The 20186-nt window shown below is 37.3% G+C and overlaps 1 protein-coding gene across 1 annotated transcript in view; it reads left to right on the forward strand.

Moving 5' to 3' along the window:
- The first annotated feature begins 12817 nt into the window (after window positions 1-12817).
- The window catches only part of LOC122329155 (sodium/hydrogen exchanger 8-like), a 25822-nt gene continuing 18453 nt past the window's right edge, over window positions 12818-20186 (forward strand). The window contains 2 exon segments of the mRNA XM_043225356.1: window positions 12818-13047; window positions 16292-16364. Coding sequence (XP_043081291.1) covers window positions 12818-13047; window positions 16292-16364 — 303 coding nt within the window.

Raw genomic sequence — 20186 nt, forward strand, 5'->3', positions numbered from 1 at the left:
GCTTGGTGCTACTCTGGTATGCATGTGTGTGCGTGTGTGTGAACACAGATTCCTGTGACACTGACATAAACAATGCTTCAATCACCCAAGAGGAAAGCTTATTTACACTTTATTGTTTAGAGCCTCTTCAGCTCACTTTCTTGACCTAAAACAAACTGCTTTAAAGTGGCTTTGATTACTGTATGAATCTGTTTCATTCCTAATGTTTCCGTTCAAATTCCTGTGTTTCCTTATTTGGTTGTTCCTGTACTCATTTAGTTAATTATGTTCATCATGATCACTGTGTGTGAATGTCGTCTCATTGCTCCTTTGTTTTTCACCAGTCTTCAACTCGGCCTTCACCACCATCATCCCAAACCTCCTCCACCCCAAACTAACCCAGCTCTCGTCGCCCACCTCTGTCTGTCAATCAATCAATCAATCAATCAATCAATCAATCAATCAATCAATCATTTTTATTTATATGGCTTTTAAATCCATACAGGTTGTATGAAAGCACTGTACAGTATAAAGTAGAAGAATACAATGACAGGGATGTATAATGACGAGAGTGAACAATTTCTTATTAATGCAGAGGCGGGTCTCTGTAATCAATTCTGACGTTAAATCACTAGAAGTTAAGTGTCCCACAACAAAGCAAGCAGGCAGAGCGACAGCGGCAAGAAACAAAACCCCATGCATGGGAATACAGAATGGAGAAAAAAACCTTAGGAGAAACCAGACTCAGTTGGAGTCAGTTCTCCTCTGACGGGCCTTAGCACTTAACTTCCAGTTCAATTTTAAAAGCGCAGCTGTGTCAGGTAGTGTAAATGACTTGTGTAATGTGATGTGTGTGTGTGTGCATCAGGATCTGGTTATCTGTCGGCCAGGGTAGCATCTAGGTGTTCTGGTCTCTGATGAACACGCAATCTCTGTGTGCTGATCCACCATCTAGTCTGGATACAAACTGTGAAACAGATTGAAAAGACAGGACTAATATTATGTAGATACCATTCTCTGACCTCAGAAGACTACAGAGGGTAGTCAGGACTGCTGAGAGAATCATTTGGTACAACCCTCCCACTCTCCAAGAACCGTACGTTACCTATCCAGATTGAACAAAGGGCTAAGAAAATCACTCTGGACCCCTCATCCAGCACACTCCATCTTTGAACTGTTGTCGGTCTGATCGGCCTTCCAGAGCACTAAGTACCAGGACAGCCAGACACAGGAACAGTTTCTTCCCCCAGGCAGTCCATGTCATGAACACTTGAGAGCACTTATTTATTTAACATACGGATTTGCACATAACACTACACAAAACATAATTCCTGCTTACAATTGAATGTTTATATAGTGTATATATTGTATTTTTGCTCTTTTGCACCTTTTTATATTTTGTATATTGTATATAATTCTTTTATTATCTGTCTTGTCTTGTTAGCGTGTTGCACTGTAGAGCTTCTGTCACTAAAACACTAAACATACACTGGCAAAAGAGTTGATTCTGATTCTGGTCTTTATATGTCCTCAGTTTCTTGCATTCCTTTGTTTGTGGATTAACTGTTGTTTGAATGGATTAACCATGCGTGTGAGGCTTTTTGTAGTAAAGAAACTTTTGTTAAGCAATTTTTGCTGAAACTATACGTCTTGCTGAATATCTCCAACCCGCGTTCGTGACAATTGTTGCATATACTCCAAAAAATAAAGATGATATCTGAAAGGCATTTATTACAATGACATCTAAAAGAATTAAGGTTCTTTGTGGCAACAATATATGTTTTTTAGGATGTTTCTTAAAGCGAGTAAGAAATTGCTTAGTTTGCTTTTCTTGATTACTAATTGTTCTCAGTATGGAATTGGAATTTTTGCACAGTTGGCTGAATTGCTAAACCATGCTGGTAAAAATGCTTACAGATATTGTCCAAGATAATTTTTTTATTGTAAATATGGACTACGTATGTTTCTAATGAACACATGCATTACCAATGTGAAACGCCTGAATGTATTTGTATACAGCTCTGTTATCAGCACCACACAGTAGAAAATGAATGATCCATGTGCTGGATTGGGTCAGAAACGGCATGAAGCGGAATGGTTAATCAACAGAAAGAAACATTAAGATCTATAAAAACTCTTGCACAAAAAGGTCTTTATGACTCTGAAAGGCTCTTCTAATTATTAAAATGAAAAGAAAAGAAAAAAGGGTTCTGAAGTGGTTAGCTCAAAAGATCATCTAAGGGTACCCAAAAATGCTTACTTCTGACATGAGTGTTCAGTCCTGCTTCTGGAGGACAACTTTCTTGCTAGAAACTTTCTTGCAGGTGTACTAGAAGGAGGTTTGAACTAAACTCTGAAGGACGTCGGCTAAATCTAAAATGTCTGCTAAATCTAAGAGCAGAATTGGACATCCATGTTCTTTTGACCAGACCGTTTTTTAGCAAAATCGGCTAAATTTACAATTTCTCAACAATTGTTTTGTCACCAACAAAAGCTTTGTGCAATGCAGTTCTTAAAGGATCTTCCTGAAAAAGACCTTTTCGTGAAACTGGGTTAACTAAAGTATGTGACCCTTCAAAGGCCTAATATGGACCAGCGTATGACACTACTAAATTTCTCAAGGTTAAAGAAAGCCTTTCTAAAGTTCTGGTTAGTTTTTTATTATATATTATTATGTTCCCAAGGAGCCCATGGTGAGGAATCATAAATGCTGTGAGAATGCATCTCTAAATGGTTTGTGGAATGTGATTACCTGCCTTCTCTGGGTAAAGACTCTCCTAGAGACAAGAACCCCACCATCTCACAGCTGACTTTTAAAAGCCTTCAATGGATAATAAAGTCAGCTGAAAAAAAGGTTCTTAAATTATTATAATTTTTTTTTTTTACAACTGAACAAAGAAGCACATGTTAGCCCATTTGGTGAAAACTAGTTCTGCCGCTATTTGGAGTGTTTCTGTATAGATTTGTTCTATGCATACAGCACCTGGAGGCAGATTCATCTATCCATCATCTGCTTTCCAGTGGCGTAGCTAATAGCTTCTCTGGAAAAAGTGTTTTCGTTTAGGTGCCCCAGGCTGAGTCCGTTCTGATTTATCCCCTTCTTTCATTCTCTCTCTGTTTCATATCTTTTGCCTATTTTAAAAATGCGGTGACAGGAAAAATGACATGGGTTGCATTTTTGGGTTACATTTATAATGTTACGCAGCTGCCCAAATAGACAAATAGATCCCCTTTACTAACGTGTATTACACTGGAATCTATATGTACCTGGTGAACTTAAGAGCGGTTATAAACATTAAATGACCAAATTTCACATATGATCACAAAAAGAGTTATTACAGACAAAGAGTTTTTGAGTACAAGTACTATTATTCTTAACTAATGCATGATCTTGTAATGTTAGCTCTAACATAGCTGTAGAACTAACCATATTTTTTTATTGATTGAGAGAGCACTAATTAATATCTCTAATGATTTTTGAGATATCTCATTTATACAATATAATTTTAGCTTCTTGTACAGATACACTTGTGCTACTTCTGATTGCTTTCGTGTTCAGGGTCACAAATGTGAAAAGAAATTGAACCCTATACATACTGTATAGAAAGAGAGACACACAAGGCGAGTCAGAGTTCTTTGCAAAACCACTCAGAAAACGACACCTCAGGTAGTGTCGCCCAGAGGCTGATAGGAACTATAAAGTGAGGACACAGAAAATGGGAAATGATCCACACTTTGATTTCTCAAGGCGCATCATCTCAGCAGTGTGCATGCTTCTGTGCTCACACTGTGCCCCGAAAGGACAGAAACTCTAAAAGAAGCTGCCAGCCCCGCGTGGTGTTTACAACTACTGCTCTCTGATCGACTAAAACAAGCTGACGCCTAGAGTAGACCGACATAGAGGGCGTGAGCGAGGCAGGTCAGGGACATGTGACAATCACAGACAGTCACACCACGAAGAGTCAGTGCTGGTTACAAAGCGGTGGAGGAGGAGAGGAAGGACATGGTGGAGGGAGAGAGAGCGAGAGCGTTAGAGGGTTGATTTTTCACCACTGTGATTTCTGTCTCTCAGGAAGTACGTTACGCCGCCGCGACAGCAGGCAAGCAGAGTTAACGTCAGCTCCCCTCACACAATGACTTCTCGACCCCTTCGTCTCTCTCATCCTCTCCGTTTTTTTCTCTCTAAACAAACTTGTTTGTTCGAGGCTGATAGCTCTGAACTCTCAGATTTTTCCATAAATTAGTATCGGACATGTAAGAGCAGCACCAAAGTCTCCGTCAAGGTAAGAATGGCAGTTACAGTTTTATTACCAGTTCTGCAATGCTTGGCGTAATGTTTATTTTGTATTTTGTATGTTTTTGTATGTTTTATATGCTATGTTTTTTTTTTTTTTTACTTATTATTTAAAAAAAGGCAAAAAAAACTGAAAAAGAGAAAAACTAAACCTCTTTAGAAAAAAAAAAAAGCTTGTTCTGTATGTTTTTATATTGCTTTTCTATGTATTGATTTTGTTGTTCTTCTTTATTTGTATGTTTTTGCTTTTTTTCCGGGTAACAACTTTACTTATAGGGTCTCTTTTATTAGTAGTAATTAAGCTATATATTAATACCTTATTCTACATCCCCTAATCCTATGCAATACCTAAACTAAGCAGCAAATTAAGAGTCTTAATTTTTTTATTTGACCTTTTCTAGGTGTAGATATAGATGTCACCTTTTTGTGGATCCAATAAACCAATGCTAGTTCATTAGATTATAGTTCATTAGATATTTATGGAGATTTATAGTGAGCATTGTGAATATGGAATGTCAGATTAGTTCGATATCATCTGTTAAGAAACAGATCAATGAACTCACGTAACAAACATGTGGTGGTGAGCTGTTAACTACAGATAGTTCCTGAACCTCATCAGCAGCATTTTGGAGGTCTCTCTTATCTGACCCCATCCATTTCAGACCTCGGAGCCTCGGCTAATGAAATGAATCAGGTGTATTTGATCAGGAAGAGTTAAGCAGGACTTAGGAAACCTAAATGTGCACTGTGTGCTGTCACATGCTGGCAGTCGGTCCGCCATTCTAGTGACAGGATAATGTAAATTCTGGCTATAAATACCTCTCCGCATGTCCTGTGAGCACAGTCTCTCACGATGGCTGTTACACTGTGATAAACTGCATTTTGAGCACTGCGACTTTAGAGTCTGCAAAACAAAAAGTGAATGCATGGACTGTGACAAAGCGTAAAACTTGGCTGAAACAGTGCGCATTCATAAAGGCACGTGAAGTAACTCTTCTGTTCAGACTCTCGTAATGCTTTTCACCTTAATTACACTGATCTCAGATTTGCGTCATCCACAGACAATTCGATTCTGGCGTGGCATTACGATCGTAAGAAAGCATTACCTGGACGATATGCGCTCGTTTTTAGAGTTCAGCCTTTAAGGGGTTTATAACATTCAAATATACATTGAGGTTCGCCATATTTTGCATAAAATACCATGCTTCACTTTCTAAAGTGCGACTTATTTAATGCCTTCGCAGAACCAGTGTGGAAAAAAGTGTAATCCATACAACGAATGCATTGTATTCCACATCTTCTGAAGAAGTCATATGAGGAGCTTTGTTGCGATCAAAAAGCATAAATAAAGATGGTGGAATTATTATTCGGTGATAATGCCCCTTTGTCGTGCCTCCTAAATCACATTCATGGCAAAATTCAATATCAGGTTTTCCTGGATCAGTGATACTCTACAATGAGAGAATGAATATATTCAAACAGTCTGTTATTCTTCACACAGAGCTATTGCACAGTAGAGAACATATTCTTATGGTTGGCTATTGTGAAATATTACACCTAAAGGGTTTTCTTTTATTTATTTATTTTATTTTTAATGATGAGCTTGACAGCATAAATCTTTCTTGCTAAAACAGCAGGGATGGACACTATGTACCAGAAAGCTGAAAAATGGGACAGAAAGTATAAGATGATAAGAGCTGAGAGAGAGGGAACTGGATGAGGAAATGGCCCAAGGCGGACTAAAAACTGCATTTTCTACGTGAGGATCGCGATGATAACCATATGATACATATTTTACGTTTTCCAGTCACAGGAGAAAGCGATCACACTTTATATCAGGTGGCCTTAATTCACTCTGTGCTTACATTTAAATTAATAATTTGAAACAATGCACTTATGCGTGCATGCATGATTTTACAATATAATGTAAAATGAATCTGTAATTAATTTCGTATTCACACTTATAATGAAACTTTGGACATATTCCATCACATAGCTTCACTCTTAAACTTACCTTTACCAAACCTGTCATGTCTCAAACTATAGTATCTAACCTCAATAGCAGCAAAGAGTTTTTTGCAATACAATATGAACACAATAGATGCATGTGCTTATTTTTTTATATTGAGGACACCTAATATAAAATGTGGGGAGAAAGTATAGATTTATATTAAATTGCTGTGTTTAAAAAGCCAGCTCATTGTATGTCTCCTGCAGAGATGTTTCTTTAAACCATTACAGAGAGTCCTTGAATCTGTCAAGATTCACCTTATTGATTCGCTGACTCTGCGTGAAAGTGTGGCCATCCACGTTTATTTTGCTCCTGAGCATCTTCGACCAATATTTACTTTTAGATGAGCAGGATCATTAGTGGTGCTGGTTACATATTATCTTGAGTGTCTTTTGTTACAGTGTTATTACAATGTAAGTGCAGAGTAATATTTGTGACTTTTACACAAGACACAAGGGCCTGTTTTTCTTATTTATGTATGCATGGTCTGTTAGGGTGGGACAATATTTTGCCCGGAAACTTTTATTTTAATATCTGGAATATGTGTGTGGCTGCAAAAAAGAAAGGAATACATTGTATTGAACAAGTTTCTTAGCTATGTATACTACTAACCATTTATTTTATTGCATTTATGATTTATGATCGTTGAACCTGATCTTTTGCTTAATATCCTAATGATCTTTGGCATAAAAGAAAATAATTTTGACCCATATAATGTATTATTTGCCAATTGCTTTGTGAACAAAACGTACTTTTACAATCAGGATTTGGTTTAGGGTTAGTTTCTTGGGTTTGTTACTTTAGCGTGAGGATTTGGATACACTTTATTTTGATGATCCACTGTTTAATGCTCTATCAACAATAGCTCTACCAATTTGCAGCTAATTTTTAAGCAGTGTTGCTTGGGCACTGATAATGGAAACATCTGGAAAATCTAAATCGATCGTAAGGCCTTTGTCTCACCCTGGTTGCCCTTAGATGCCAGAAGTATTAAATCAAAGGTTTGCATTAAGTTAATAATTTGAATATCTTGAATAATTCTTAATATCAGCTGTCATGCCATATACATGTCAACGTATTCCATTAACCGTAGCCCAAAACTAAAGATTATTACCGTTTTCATTTAATATGTATACTGTGCTCATCTTGCTTTGAGAACTGGCCTGTGCTTTGATCAATTGAAGAGGTAAAGCTACAGTAAAATTCCCTGAGACGTCTAATGGCTGTTAGGGTTTGCATTAAAAAGAAGAAGGGAATATATATTATTAATAGCAGACCCGAAGGGTGCCCCACGTTCCCAAATCGTCTATTGTGAAAAATATATGTACCTAAAATAATTGTGTGAGTATGCTTCTCAAAACGCGTGGCGTGATAAAGATTATGTCACAACAATGTAGTTGTTTTTATTCCGAATATGTTTGCACATTGTTTTAAACTAGGAAAGCGCAAGCAATGCATACTGCCCAGCATGCAGCAATCTAGCATCCTCTTTCGGAACGGGGAAACACATCACCCGTCTTGTGAGAACTGAACTGTGCTTTGATCAATTGAAAGGTAAAAACTGCAGAAATAATGATCTCTAAAGAAGTCTGGCAGTGAGTGGGGTTTGCATTAGCAAGGAAAGGGAATATAATATTTAGCATACTCTCTAATGTGTGCCCCTATTGTGATGGATAAATCGGAGAGAGATGGACAGAGGGGAGTGCAGAAAATGAGATTTGTGTAAAGAGATTTCACCCAGGGCGTTCGCTGCGCTGTGCAGCAAATCGTACCTGTCACTTTGCTTGATGTCAGTTCCATACAGCTGCAAAACACAGTCATTTCTGCATACTCTCTCTTTCTCTCATACTCTTTCATTTCTTTATCTGCCCTGCTTCGCTTCCCTCCTTCCCCTTTATTTCTCTTTCTGGATTTAATGCAGGGTAAAGTTTGATGTTATATCCTCAAGAAAGAATCATCTGTGGCACAATATGTTCACTATCATGTACACTGTCTCTCTGAACCATAGTTTAAACCATACACAAATGTGGGCTCAGATTTATTTATATCTATAGATATCTAGTATTGAGGATTAAATGCAGGCAGCTTGTGAGAGAATTAGGGTTATTTGGGCGACTGGATTTTAATAACTTACGCATGAATAAGCATGATGTAAATATGTTGCTTAGATCATCTGCGATACACAATGTGTGTGTTAGGTGGACTAATGACACGCAGACACACCACCTTGATGTCTCCCTCAGCTGTCAGCCAATGTTTTGCCACCTTGGCATTTGTCAGCTTTAAAGCGGACCAGAGTCCACATGACAACACATATAAGAGAGCTGTTTAAATGAGCAGACATGCTTTATGAATGATTAGCATGTCAGCGCTCTCCACTAACTGAGCTCCCAAATCTATTACTGAAAGGTCTTGAAATCCACAAGACCTATCAAATGTTTAGCGCTCCAATTCCCCAATCTCCTTTTCTGCTGCCAAATACAGGACAAAACTATTAGCTCGGTCCACAGAAAATCCTTTTTCCAAAGTCGTGCGAGCAACTGTCACTTTGCTTTCTGAATCATTGTTTCATCAGCTGTATCAATCGAGCCTCTGTGACTTAAAATGTGTTTAGATTATCGCGAATTACAATAAAACAGAAACGAGTAAAAAATAAGCTTTTATTATGTAATTTCACAACCTGAAGTACATGTAATTGTAGCCCAGCTTTTTCAGCGCTGCTTTGCTGTGAGGATGGGGCTCTGATGATTTGGTTCATCACTGACTGATAAACTTGCCAATAGGATTTGGTTGTTGTCGCTGAAGCGTAGAACAAAATAACGGCATGAGCTTTTCTCATGCCATGCTCACCAACAGCTGACGTTAGTCCTGTTGCTGAGGTCCATCTCAATCCCTTATATGTCACATGTATTGAAGGGTCAGAAGTTTGAACGTAGAAGGCTGCTAATGGTTTTATCGAACACATGTCCTCTGAAGGTGCAAAGGCACTGGATGGCTCATCACCAGCCAAGCAACCAAAGCTTCGATTGTTTAAGATCCCAAATAAAGGGTGTTAATTGCTTGAGCAGTTCAATCATGTCCCCTAATTGTTCACTTTTCAAGAATAATTGCTTTTTGTGATAAATGCGCCCGCCTTTCCAGTTCCCACCAACCCAGCAGCCATGTTTTGACCAAGAAAAACACTTGTTGACTGTTCCTGAGCGACAGTAAGAGAAAAACATGTCATAAGAATCATTTGGCCAACTTAGTAATGGAATTTTTATTTATTTATTTTTTAGAAGATGCTACATGTGTTTTATTTAGAAGAAAGAGAGTACAGAGACGCTCACCCAAAACGTCACCTGTAAGAATTAGCTTGCAGAGGAGAATAAAATGCTTACGTTGTTTGCTGCCTCAGGGGTCTGAATGCTTCGCAATCAATCTCTGAATAACAAACCCATTAGTTGGGGCATACAGGAAAATATCAGGGTAGCAGTTCATGACTCTCAAGCTAAAAGTGAATAACAAAAGAAATAGCTAAAATGTTATGCTGATGAAAACACACACATACTACTATGAGCGTAAAACATGCTGTTAGCAGTACACAACAGCACACAATAGCCATATACATGAGTTACCTGTAGCAGATCTATATACAGGTGGTGCTGGGGAGGTGGAAGGTGTCTGATAACTAACAGAACTAAACTCAATAAATGTTTAGCAGTAACAAACACCCAATCAGCTTAGGGACATGCAGTGAATTATACGAGTCATGATGCCTATGCTAATGATATATTCGATGACATAAATCAAAGTTATAGTGTTATAATAGTGTGTATTTACAAACTAAAATATAGTGTTTTAGACATATAGTTACACAAATGTGTATTTAGTTTTCCAAACTGGTTATACATAAAAATAATGTACCTTCAGTGCACTTTTTATTTTTAGCGTCTATATGTGGTTTCATGTACAGCTCACTACCTAAAAAGTAATGTCCAATGAGTGTATACCTTTTAAAACACAGGTGCACGATGCACATTTTTATTATATTGATATAGCTATGTGAATATGTAAGTGTTGATATCCCTTGGACTGTTGCTAAAAGTGTATGCTCTATCATGTTGAAAATATGCATTTCAACTTCCTTTTATGCAGATTTGAACTGTTTTGTTAAACGATAACTACACAAATCAAACCGAGTTCCTCGCTCTCGGGCACAATTTGTACCAAGTGATCTAACCGAACAAACCTACCTTCTATGAAAACTCATAGATACGGTTGGATGTATATATGCACTGCCATTCAATAGCATCAGTTTTCACTACATCCCAGCATATTATTATTGTTTTTAAAGTCGCAACATGAGATACATTCCTTCTATTTAGCTGTTCTCAAAATTACAGCTATTCATCTAAAAACTCTGTAAATCAGTGTAAAAGGAATACAAGCTCCTGCTATACCATGTCTCAAGCTAAAGGTACATGTTATGCCATGAGAGAGTGCAGAGAAGTTTCAATATATTAAGAATGTCTTAAGTTCAGCCCAGTTTCCTATTTTCTAAAAATAATTTTTATAATTCTTTCATAAGCAAATATCTTTAAGTCTCTGTTAGTGTCACGTTGAATATGCTTGAGGTGCAGCGTGAATCAAGACACGCTTTTTCAGTTTGTGCGCTTGATCATTTACCAGCTGCCATTTCTGAAATTACTTTTAGGGATTAGTGCAAATCACTCTGTGGCTGGAATTTCACTTATTATCTCCGGGCTGATTTTACTGCAAACCTCTAATAACAGAATTTATGTAATGAAAGCTATTTGTCCTCATATCAGTTCAGCATGAACTTAATACGAAAAACTCAATTTTTTTTAGTATATCAGACTTAAAGAGAATTGTTGCATCGTATGCTTGACAGGAAATTAGCATGTGTTTAAAATTCTAACATCGGAGACGCACTCAGGGATAAATTGCCAGAGTATGCCACCGTCAAGTGAATATCACAGAATGCTTTGGGAAAGCAGCTGAACTTATGCATAATTGTATTTCCACTCAAGAAATGTTTAGGAGGATGGAGAACCTTTTGTAATGTCAAAAACCTTTTGCATATTCAAAGAAGTGATTTACAGAGAGAGAAAGGTTATTATGGTTTGTGATAAACTTCATCACGAGACCACAAGTGAGTATTAACGCTTATTCGCAGACATAATGGCCAGAAGCAGAAGTAATTAAAAGACTCTGAGGAGCGAAAGTCATATCAAAGGTTGTTAATGAAACGGCTCTAGCCCCAAGAGCATAATTTCAAAGCTCCATTTCTTCTCGATATTACATTTTCATGAATATATTTTTTGCTATAGAGCAGAAAATTGTTACGTCGTTCTTAAACCTTGATACGGTCAAAACTTGTTTAGTAGTCACGCTCTGTTTAACAGAAGCGGGTGTTTTTCCTCCACCTTCTCTCGGCTGATGGCTTTTTCTTGATTCTAGCTCGAGGAACTCCCATGCTCTGAAGTTTGATCATTATGTATTTTTTGTAACAGATTGTCAGTTCATAAAGACCATTCAGGCCTGGAACTGAGCATCAGCTAGAGATTAATTAGAGTAGATATCTCGCCTCCCGCTTAATTAAACTGGTGCTCCTCTTCCAAACAACCAAAAAAAAAAAAAAAAACAGAACCCTCTGATGTCAGTGGAGATTATTTCCCTGTCACTAGGGCAGGTTTTGAATATGAATATGTGCATGTCTGACTGAAGATTTGATACATGCTGCTGTGTGTCAGACTTGGCATCTGTGTGAGACGATTATGTAAAATGGATCATAGGAGAGGAAGGAGATGTGCGCTTTGTGGTCTAGTTTGAGTCTGGACTTCTAAAGAAAGAGATGAGTTGCTTTCCGATTTTGCAATGAGAAGGATAAAGTCAGGGAGAGTAATATGAGCAACTTTTTACAAGATTTCATGTCACTGTATAAAGAAACACAAGAGAAAACTGTTTCTGAAAATTCCTGTACAGGAAAAGTTTATTCAGAAGTCACTGTTGGTCAAATTATATAAAAGTAAACGTAAATAATGTTTTGTAATTATATTCTCAGTAACACACAAAGCAACCAGTTCTTGGATTTGTGAAAGGAAAGCTTAGTAACTGTAATTCTCACTGTAAACTAGTAGTTTATTTAGGCATGCTCGCTATCATCAAATTAGCTGTTTCATTAAGTGGTGTTAGCAAAGCAATGGTTCTACATGGATCTTGCTGACCTTAAAGTATGACCTTATTCATCCATGTTCATTCATCTCACGATCCTTCAGTACTCACGAGAATCAATCTCTGCCTTTTTAAGTCTATGTTGTACCTTATTTAACTTTTTCTCATCTGAGCCATTTTTTTATAAATATAATAAAGCCTCTCGCCTATTTATTGCAGCATTATACATGAAAGATTTGATTCATCATGCGTTGTGAAGGCAAGTGCATGTGTACTTAATAAATAATCTGTAGTTGAATTTACTCAAGTAGCAGAACCTCTGAGTTGTAATATAGCAGTTCACCATTAAATGGCATATGAAAGAAAGCTGTGCCAAATGCTCCAAAAGTCCCCATGAAGAGCTCCCAGGGAACGAGGATGACACCACAGACTGGCAGCAGACGCAGGTCACAGGGCGCCATCTCTACAACACTTCATCCATTAAACAGAGAAATCAGTCGCTGTGGGCCAGACTCAAGTGTGGACCAGCTCAAACATTAAAGCCCATCAATGACATACCCAGAGTAACTGACTGCAAGCAGGCAGTGTAATCCTCCATGTTTCTCGGCTCTGATTTGTGGAGTCCGGGCAAAACTTATATCTCAACGCTTCACTATTTCTCTGCCCGTTCTTCTTTTGTGCCATTTGGTTTTAGGTAATTGAAGACCCTACAGTAGGTGTTTTACTGTAGATAATCAATTATACGAGAACAAGCTACGCTTCTTTTAACACGGCAGAAAGATCCCACTTGATATGAGAAAGCAACATGACTTGGATAAATTTATCCCTGCAACGCCTGCAGAAGTGGGTGCTAGTCACACCTCACTCAAGCAGTGGACCGGAGACGCCATGTGATCTTTCAAATACTCAATGAATACTCTCATTTATTCTATTTTCTTAGAACGGTTTTGGGGCAATGTGTCAATGTGACAACCAAATCTCACACTCTGGGTCAAATTAAGGACATGGTGTATAAACTATTGGCTTAAATGATTAATAGTGATAAATCGCATCCAAATTATTTTTTGTATTATATATATATATATATATATATATACATATATATATATATATATATATATATATATATAAAGTATACAGTGTACATTAACATTATTATGTACACAAAAAGATTTTAATGTGTGGAGCACTTGTATAAACTCATAAAAACACGAAACATGAGTATTTCATACATTTCATAGAAAGCTCAATAATCATTTACAAATAACTAACTATATAATACTATAATGTTTCAGTATATCATTTGAAACTTCATTTTGCTATGACCAATTTTTACTAGTTTTCTCATTAGGATTAGTTAAAGCCTGTAGCTCATATGCTCTCATTTTATTAAAACTATTATCATAGCAAATGTATTCAAAGCCTTTACCTCTGTCAAAACAGCCCTATATCTCTCATTTTATAATTAGCAGCATTTCCAGTCTTTTCAAATCCCAAATTCAGCTCAAGTGATCAGAAGGTCCTTCGCTGGGTAATTTATCATCCTGCGCTCATGAGGGCAGGAAGCAGATTGATTCTCCTCATCTGGGGTTAGCAAACACTTAAATGCCACTCCAGCAAAGCCTCTTAGAAGACAGATACAGAGCTAATATATCTTGACTACAAAACTCATTCATTATTTTATAATTCAAAACTTAAGTGCTAAATTATGCCATTTAAATGTGTAAAAATCTGATGTTACATTTACATTTTCCCCTAATGCAGCGCATATTGTGTTACATGCCTCCAGGATGATGAGCGCTCCTAAGCTTCGTAATATAGCTTGAATTTTTTTAGTTTCCGCTTACCCCTTAGTAAAACTAATTTTTAATTGGTATTTTGTGAGACTTGGTTTACATCATTGTGATGTCTGACCTCACGCCTAGAACAATTGGTTATATTTATTTTACCCACCCACGAGCTGAATCCAAGGGTTCGAAAATCAATTGCGAGAGACGGGCTGTGATGTGCTGTTTGTTGTGTTTTATTGCACGAAACTGAAAATCCAGCTGTAACGAACAATGAGTAGGTAGTGGTAAATGCCTTCACAAAAAGCTATATAAAGCAAAAAGGTGTTGATGCATTGTGGTTTCAGTGCTTTTAGATTATGTTTTATGCTGACTTCAGCGCCAGATCAGTTAGCTCTGTACTTTGGCACTCCACACTTCTGCAGATACTGTAGACCTCTTGACATGAGTTTGCTTCAGTTAAGCACTGGTGACAGCCAATGAAAGCTGTCTTTAGTCTGGAGCATGATTCAGTTACAGGAAACAATTAATTCTCTATATTAAAAATGACACTTTATGTGTGCACTATATTTCGAATCTGTTTAAACTGACCAGGCGGTTATCTATCTATCTACCCATCTATCTATCTATCTATCACATCACATCTATTTCATCTATCTATCTATCAGTTAACTAACCAATCAATCCAATCAAATCCAATCAATCAGTCGAATTCATTTTAGAGAGTATTGCTTTTTGTCATCGCGGTTATGCTCTAGTGTGTGCTTGTAGATGCAAGTGATGCCCGTCAATGTGTATATGAAGTCTAGCCTGTGTTTTAATTACTGCTGGTAGCTGAAAACAATCAATCGTCCACTTCCAAAACATTCATCATTAGCCTTAACAAGACAGTTGAACGCTGTTTTATTTGGTTGATGATTTGCTTAGTAAAGTCGTAGGGAGTTTGAGAGTAATCTGTCTGGGGGGCAGCTTCTTTTAGCAGCGTGTCAAACCAGACACAAAGTGGAAGCTCAAGAGAACCTGCTTTTGGCTTGATGCCGGGACAATGAAATCTCTCTCTCTGACCTGTCTCTTTCTATCTACACACACACACACACACACACATTGTCAATGCCAAGAGATTCTTTCTTAAAAGCTAGCTGAATCCAGATCAAGAGTTGCACCAAATGTTTACATATAGTAGACTGTAACACTTATTTTAAAGTTTTAGTATTTGAATTTATTGTTATTAGTTTTAGTAATTATAATTTTTATATTTACAGTCATGGTCAGTGCATTGGCAACTACATAAAGTGATTGCGTTTTGCTAAATTTGCAACTTAAGCTGTCGTTGTGTTTTCTAAATTATGACGCTTCCAACAGCTTGTAGAACGTGGAACACTTACAACAGCTTCTAATAGCAAATTATATGTGATCGCAGAGTGCGCGCATGCCCACATTCTTGAGCTCGCATTTACAGTACTATCTTTACGGGAAAAGCACTTAGTTTCACGCCAAGCAAATCTGATCAGACGTATACACTTTTTATTGCTGGTAGAGGTTGTAGGTTTTGGTAAATTCTAAGCCGTTCATGCAGCTTGCTTCAACACATCGTTAACGATATTTTAATGACATAGAATTAGGGAGTCGCTTACGTTATGAGAGCTGCTGGAACCATTAATTTGCGTAAAAGTTGAAGAAGATAATTTACATCTATAGATTTGAAACATGAGCTTTCTGTTCATACACCTCTTCTATGAATATACCACGCTTATAATGATTGAAATGATTGAGAGTAAGTGCTTTTTGTAAAGCTTGGTACATATAAAGAACTTTTACAGTATGATTGTAGTTACTGAATTTTATAAATTCTCTCTTCGGACCTAAAAGTTATGAATGCAAAATTGATTCAATTCAGTTTCTTTTCCCAAGTTCTTTGAATGATTGACTGATAAATCCCTTGAGCCTAGTGGGTTTTTTCTTGCCGAATACATGTTTTGACAGCTTTTTCTCTGATGATCTGGTGATTTGATGTGTATAAGTGTTTGGCTCTTGGCATTACAGCAACGGATGCGGGACAAAATGTAACCTGGTCAAGCAGAGCTCCAGCACTCTGCGCTGTGGTGCTCGACTCCACGTAAGACAGTCATCTGCCGGTGGCGGCGCTGACGGGAATAGATAACAGCGTTTGCCCCCAGTGCACCAGTGCTCAGGTCCTGCCAGGGTGTCAGGGATTTCCATCCCATCAAAACGTCTCCTCCTCTACTGCATTCATATTGGACTGCTCAGTGAGTATTATTTTATCTCCTTCCCAGGTTGGCTAGAACAGTGATCCTCATGGAAGCAGAGATGAATGAGGCTGTGTGAGAGGCCTGTCCAGTTCTGACGTAATGTGATGGGCACGGGTCTTACGCAACTCTCTGAAAAGCAACTATGGTGAACCTCAGGATTGAGGCGAGACATTTCAAGTGTCTCTGAGGACTCTTTAATTTATTAACAGATCCTGATATAACTAGCAATGGTAGAGAAAGTACTTACACAAGAACAAAGGGTCATAATTTTGCTCACATTCTTTTCTTCAAATCTGTTAGGATGTTCTTTCTTTCTCACTTAAGAACAGAATAATAGTTTTAGATACTGTTTTCCTCAGTCACAAAATCAGATTACGCTTAGTGCCTTATCTAAACTGATTCTTAAGCATATAAACATCAGTATGTGTCCTTTTTAAATAAATTGGATGTCATTATTTAATCTCCCCCTCTTGTTGTTTTAAGCATACATTATTTGTTCATTTATTTATTAATTTTTCAGAATTTGTGACTATGACTTCTTTCATACAATCAAATACAATCTAAACCTGTCTAAAGTGTGTTTCCTGCAATCAGCAGTGTGATTTGTTTTTAAGTTAGTCAGGTGTTGTACTAATGTTGTGTTTTTCCTCTGTAAGCGCTTGTGCATTGTCATGCAAGAAAAGAGAGAAACATCTATGGGCTCTGAGTTACATAAGTGAGCAGATCAGGGATCTAGTAGTCTGGATGCAGTGATGCTGACATTTGCTAATATTCTGGGATATCCTTGTAGTTGTATAGTTTAATATTCACTGAAGCTGTATTCCCATGAGTTTGCATGCCATCATGGCCTGTGGTGAGAGAGAATACACACGGAGAACTAGCTTAGCAAATAACCTAAGTCTCTGTCATAGTTTAAAATGATGTCTTGATGGAGTCATCATGGATTTATTTGATCTTTTGACGAGTATGGTGATTTTGAGCAAAGTAATCCTCAAAGTATTACCTGTATTAACAGTTGCTGTGATTTTGGATTTTCATTTAGGAACCATTTCAATTGCAGGAATAATGCTATAAATAAATGTGAAATGTAAATATTGATTGCCCCTAGATTTTCTATGAAGTTTGATGGATGCTTGATAATTACAAGAGTACATCAGCAAACACCATAATTTACCATAACTAACAAGCATAAGTCGTCCATTGACTGTAGACAATTACATTGTACCTACGAATTCTAAATTTGTTACAGTATGTAGAAAAGGAAAGAAGAAAAATATCATTGAAAAAAACACAAAAAATGGAGGAAAAATGCTATTGTAGTCTTAAAAAACACAAACAAAAAGTGTTTCAAGCGGCACAGAAGTTGTAACTTATGTTGCGTCCATGTTCTATTCCTGCTTTTTGCTCTATCAGGCTTATATCTAAAAGAGTCAATCAAAGAAGCTGTTCAATGCCCTTGAAAGGTGGCCAATTCATCACAGGCATGTTTGATTTTATTAAAACAAAAAGCTATTATTAGACAGCGTTATATTGATCAGATTCATACTGAGCAGTGATCATGCTCACATTAGGTTGTGATCTGTGTATTTGTCACTGACCTTCAAAATGCAGATACAGGATCTAAGCTGTTGGTCTAAACAATTATAATCATGGCCGTTGTGTCATTTAAAGGTTTCTGTGCTTAAATTCTTATCTAATTCAAATATAGAACACAGTTTGTCACTATTTTTGGTTTTGGTGGTGGTGGAATGTTTCTGATTAATTTGAATGATTACATCCAGACATTTCAGTTCAATCTTGTAGCTCTAATAAGTGTTGCTGTATTTAAGGTCATGGGTGCTCCTTTACATTTTATTTCGGTTTCTTGTTTAACAGTGCGGCCCCACTAATTGGTCTCCGTATTGAGGAGAGGAGCATGCAGGTTAATTACACATCCCAGACTTTTAGTTCATTTTCATTTGAACTCCTTTTTGGCAGGAAAGTGCTGGAGTTTGATTTGCCAGTAATTGACTGGTATAGCTCTGATTCTGTCCTTGACCAAAGTCCACACAGGAAAATGGTTGTGGGAAGAAGATTCCCAGTGTGAATGAAGATATTCTCGTGTACTGCAGATTGGTGATTATGTAGACCTCGCCTTCTAGCCTCCTGCAGCTTCACTTCATCAACCCTTAAATACACATAGTCTAAGATCTCTGAAGATTTACCTGCTGCCGTGCATTCCAGTCTTGGTTATTTACACCTTGTGTTAATACCTCTGTCTATAGCGAGGCTGCTAGCCAGTCTCTAGAAGATAATTCAGGTCTGTTGAGTATAACAGCTCACGCTTCTGGGCTGGCTAGCTGTAAACTGTGCAGTATTTGATATCGTTTGTACAGATGTATATATTTTAGTTGGGATATAACAGTGAAATTTCTAGTACATTAGAAACCATACATTCATATTTACAGATCATATCCAGCAGTTTGCCAATTCATAATTTTCCAGAGTAGCATCAAGAACATTAATATAAACAATGCTGTCCACAAGAGTGAAACTCATTTTAAAGACCCCAACACAATGTTCAGAAGCACCAAACAAAGCAAAACTATATGTTATAAATATGTGTACACACAGTCAGTGCCATTTCTGAAGAGTGCACATGTGCATAACTGCATAAGAGAACCCTTGGTATGACATAACCTGGTATGAATCAAATAAGCAATATCACGGGAACAAAAACAGCAATATAGTCAATAATTTTCATACTCACTGCAGTAGCATTTCAAAATGTTAAATCCACGCCAATTAACAGCATTTTTATTGTACTGTTATATAATCTTTTATTCTTAGAAGTGGCTGTTTTTGAAAAACAAACTCAGTGACTGAATTAATTTCTCCAATGATACATATTAAACAAGTTTCTTGTTCAGAATACGTAAGATCCAGCAAATATTCATTAAATACTTGAAGTGACAGCGTTTTCTGATAAATGCAGTGTAAATACCTACCTTTTCAGATTATGTTTTCGGTTATCCGATTTGGATGATCCTACATATTTCTAAACTGATCCCATGTTAAATAGCGTTGCAGCATGAGAAATAATTGTGTTTCCCTGTATCCACCTCAAATGTAGTTTAATAGACTTTATGTTAAATCCTAGATCTATGATGGTAAGTGATGTACGATGTACCATCTGTGTCCTCTGCATTCAGCACTACCTTGCATTCAACTAGGATTTTTTTATTTTATGATGGGTGAGGGGATGTTGTGTCAAAGCCTGGTTACATAATCCCTTAAAATGAACGGGATGCCAACTGCCACAGACAATTAGTAATGGAATCAGCAGCATTATGGTGGCTGTGGTCACTCTCAGTAATTCCCCCTCATGTGTTTCAAGAGCGAACTACGATCAGTTTGACATGATAATCCATCAGTGTGAACTCTTTTTAAATTGTTTTCAGCTAGCTCTTCAAGATAAGCTATTGAGAGATAACTATAAATGAAGGTGATTATGCTCGTATAGCAGGGATCTTCATTTTCTATGCGATTTCCTTTGGAGAGATGTAATACTGAAGCTATAGAGAGGACAGTCTCTCCTTATGCACCCTCAGGGACCCGGAAGATAATCAACATGTCCTGTTTACATAATGTGTATTATTATATCAAGTCCTTGTTTCGTTGGCTTTAAT

Source organism: Puntigrus tetrazona, chromosome 23 (genome assembly GCF_018831695.1).
Source record: "Puntigrus tetrazona isolate hp1 chromosome 23, ASM1883169v1, whole genome shotgun sequence".
Taxonomy (NCBI): domain Eukaryota; kingdom Metazoa; phylum Chordata; class Actinopteri; order Cypriniformes; family Cyprinidae; genus Puntigrus; species Puntigrus tetrazona.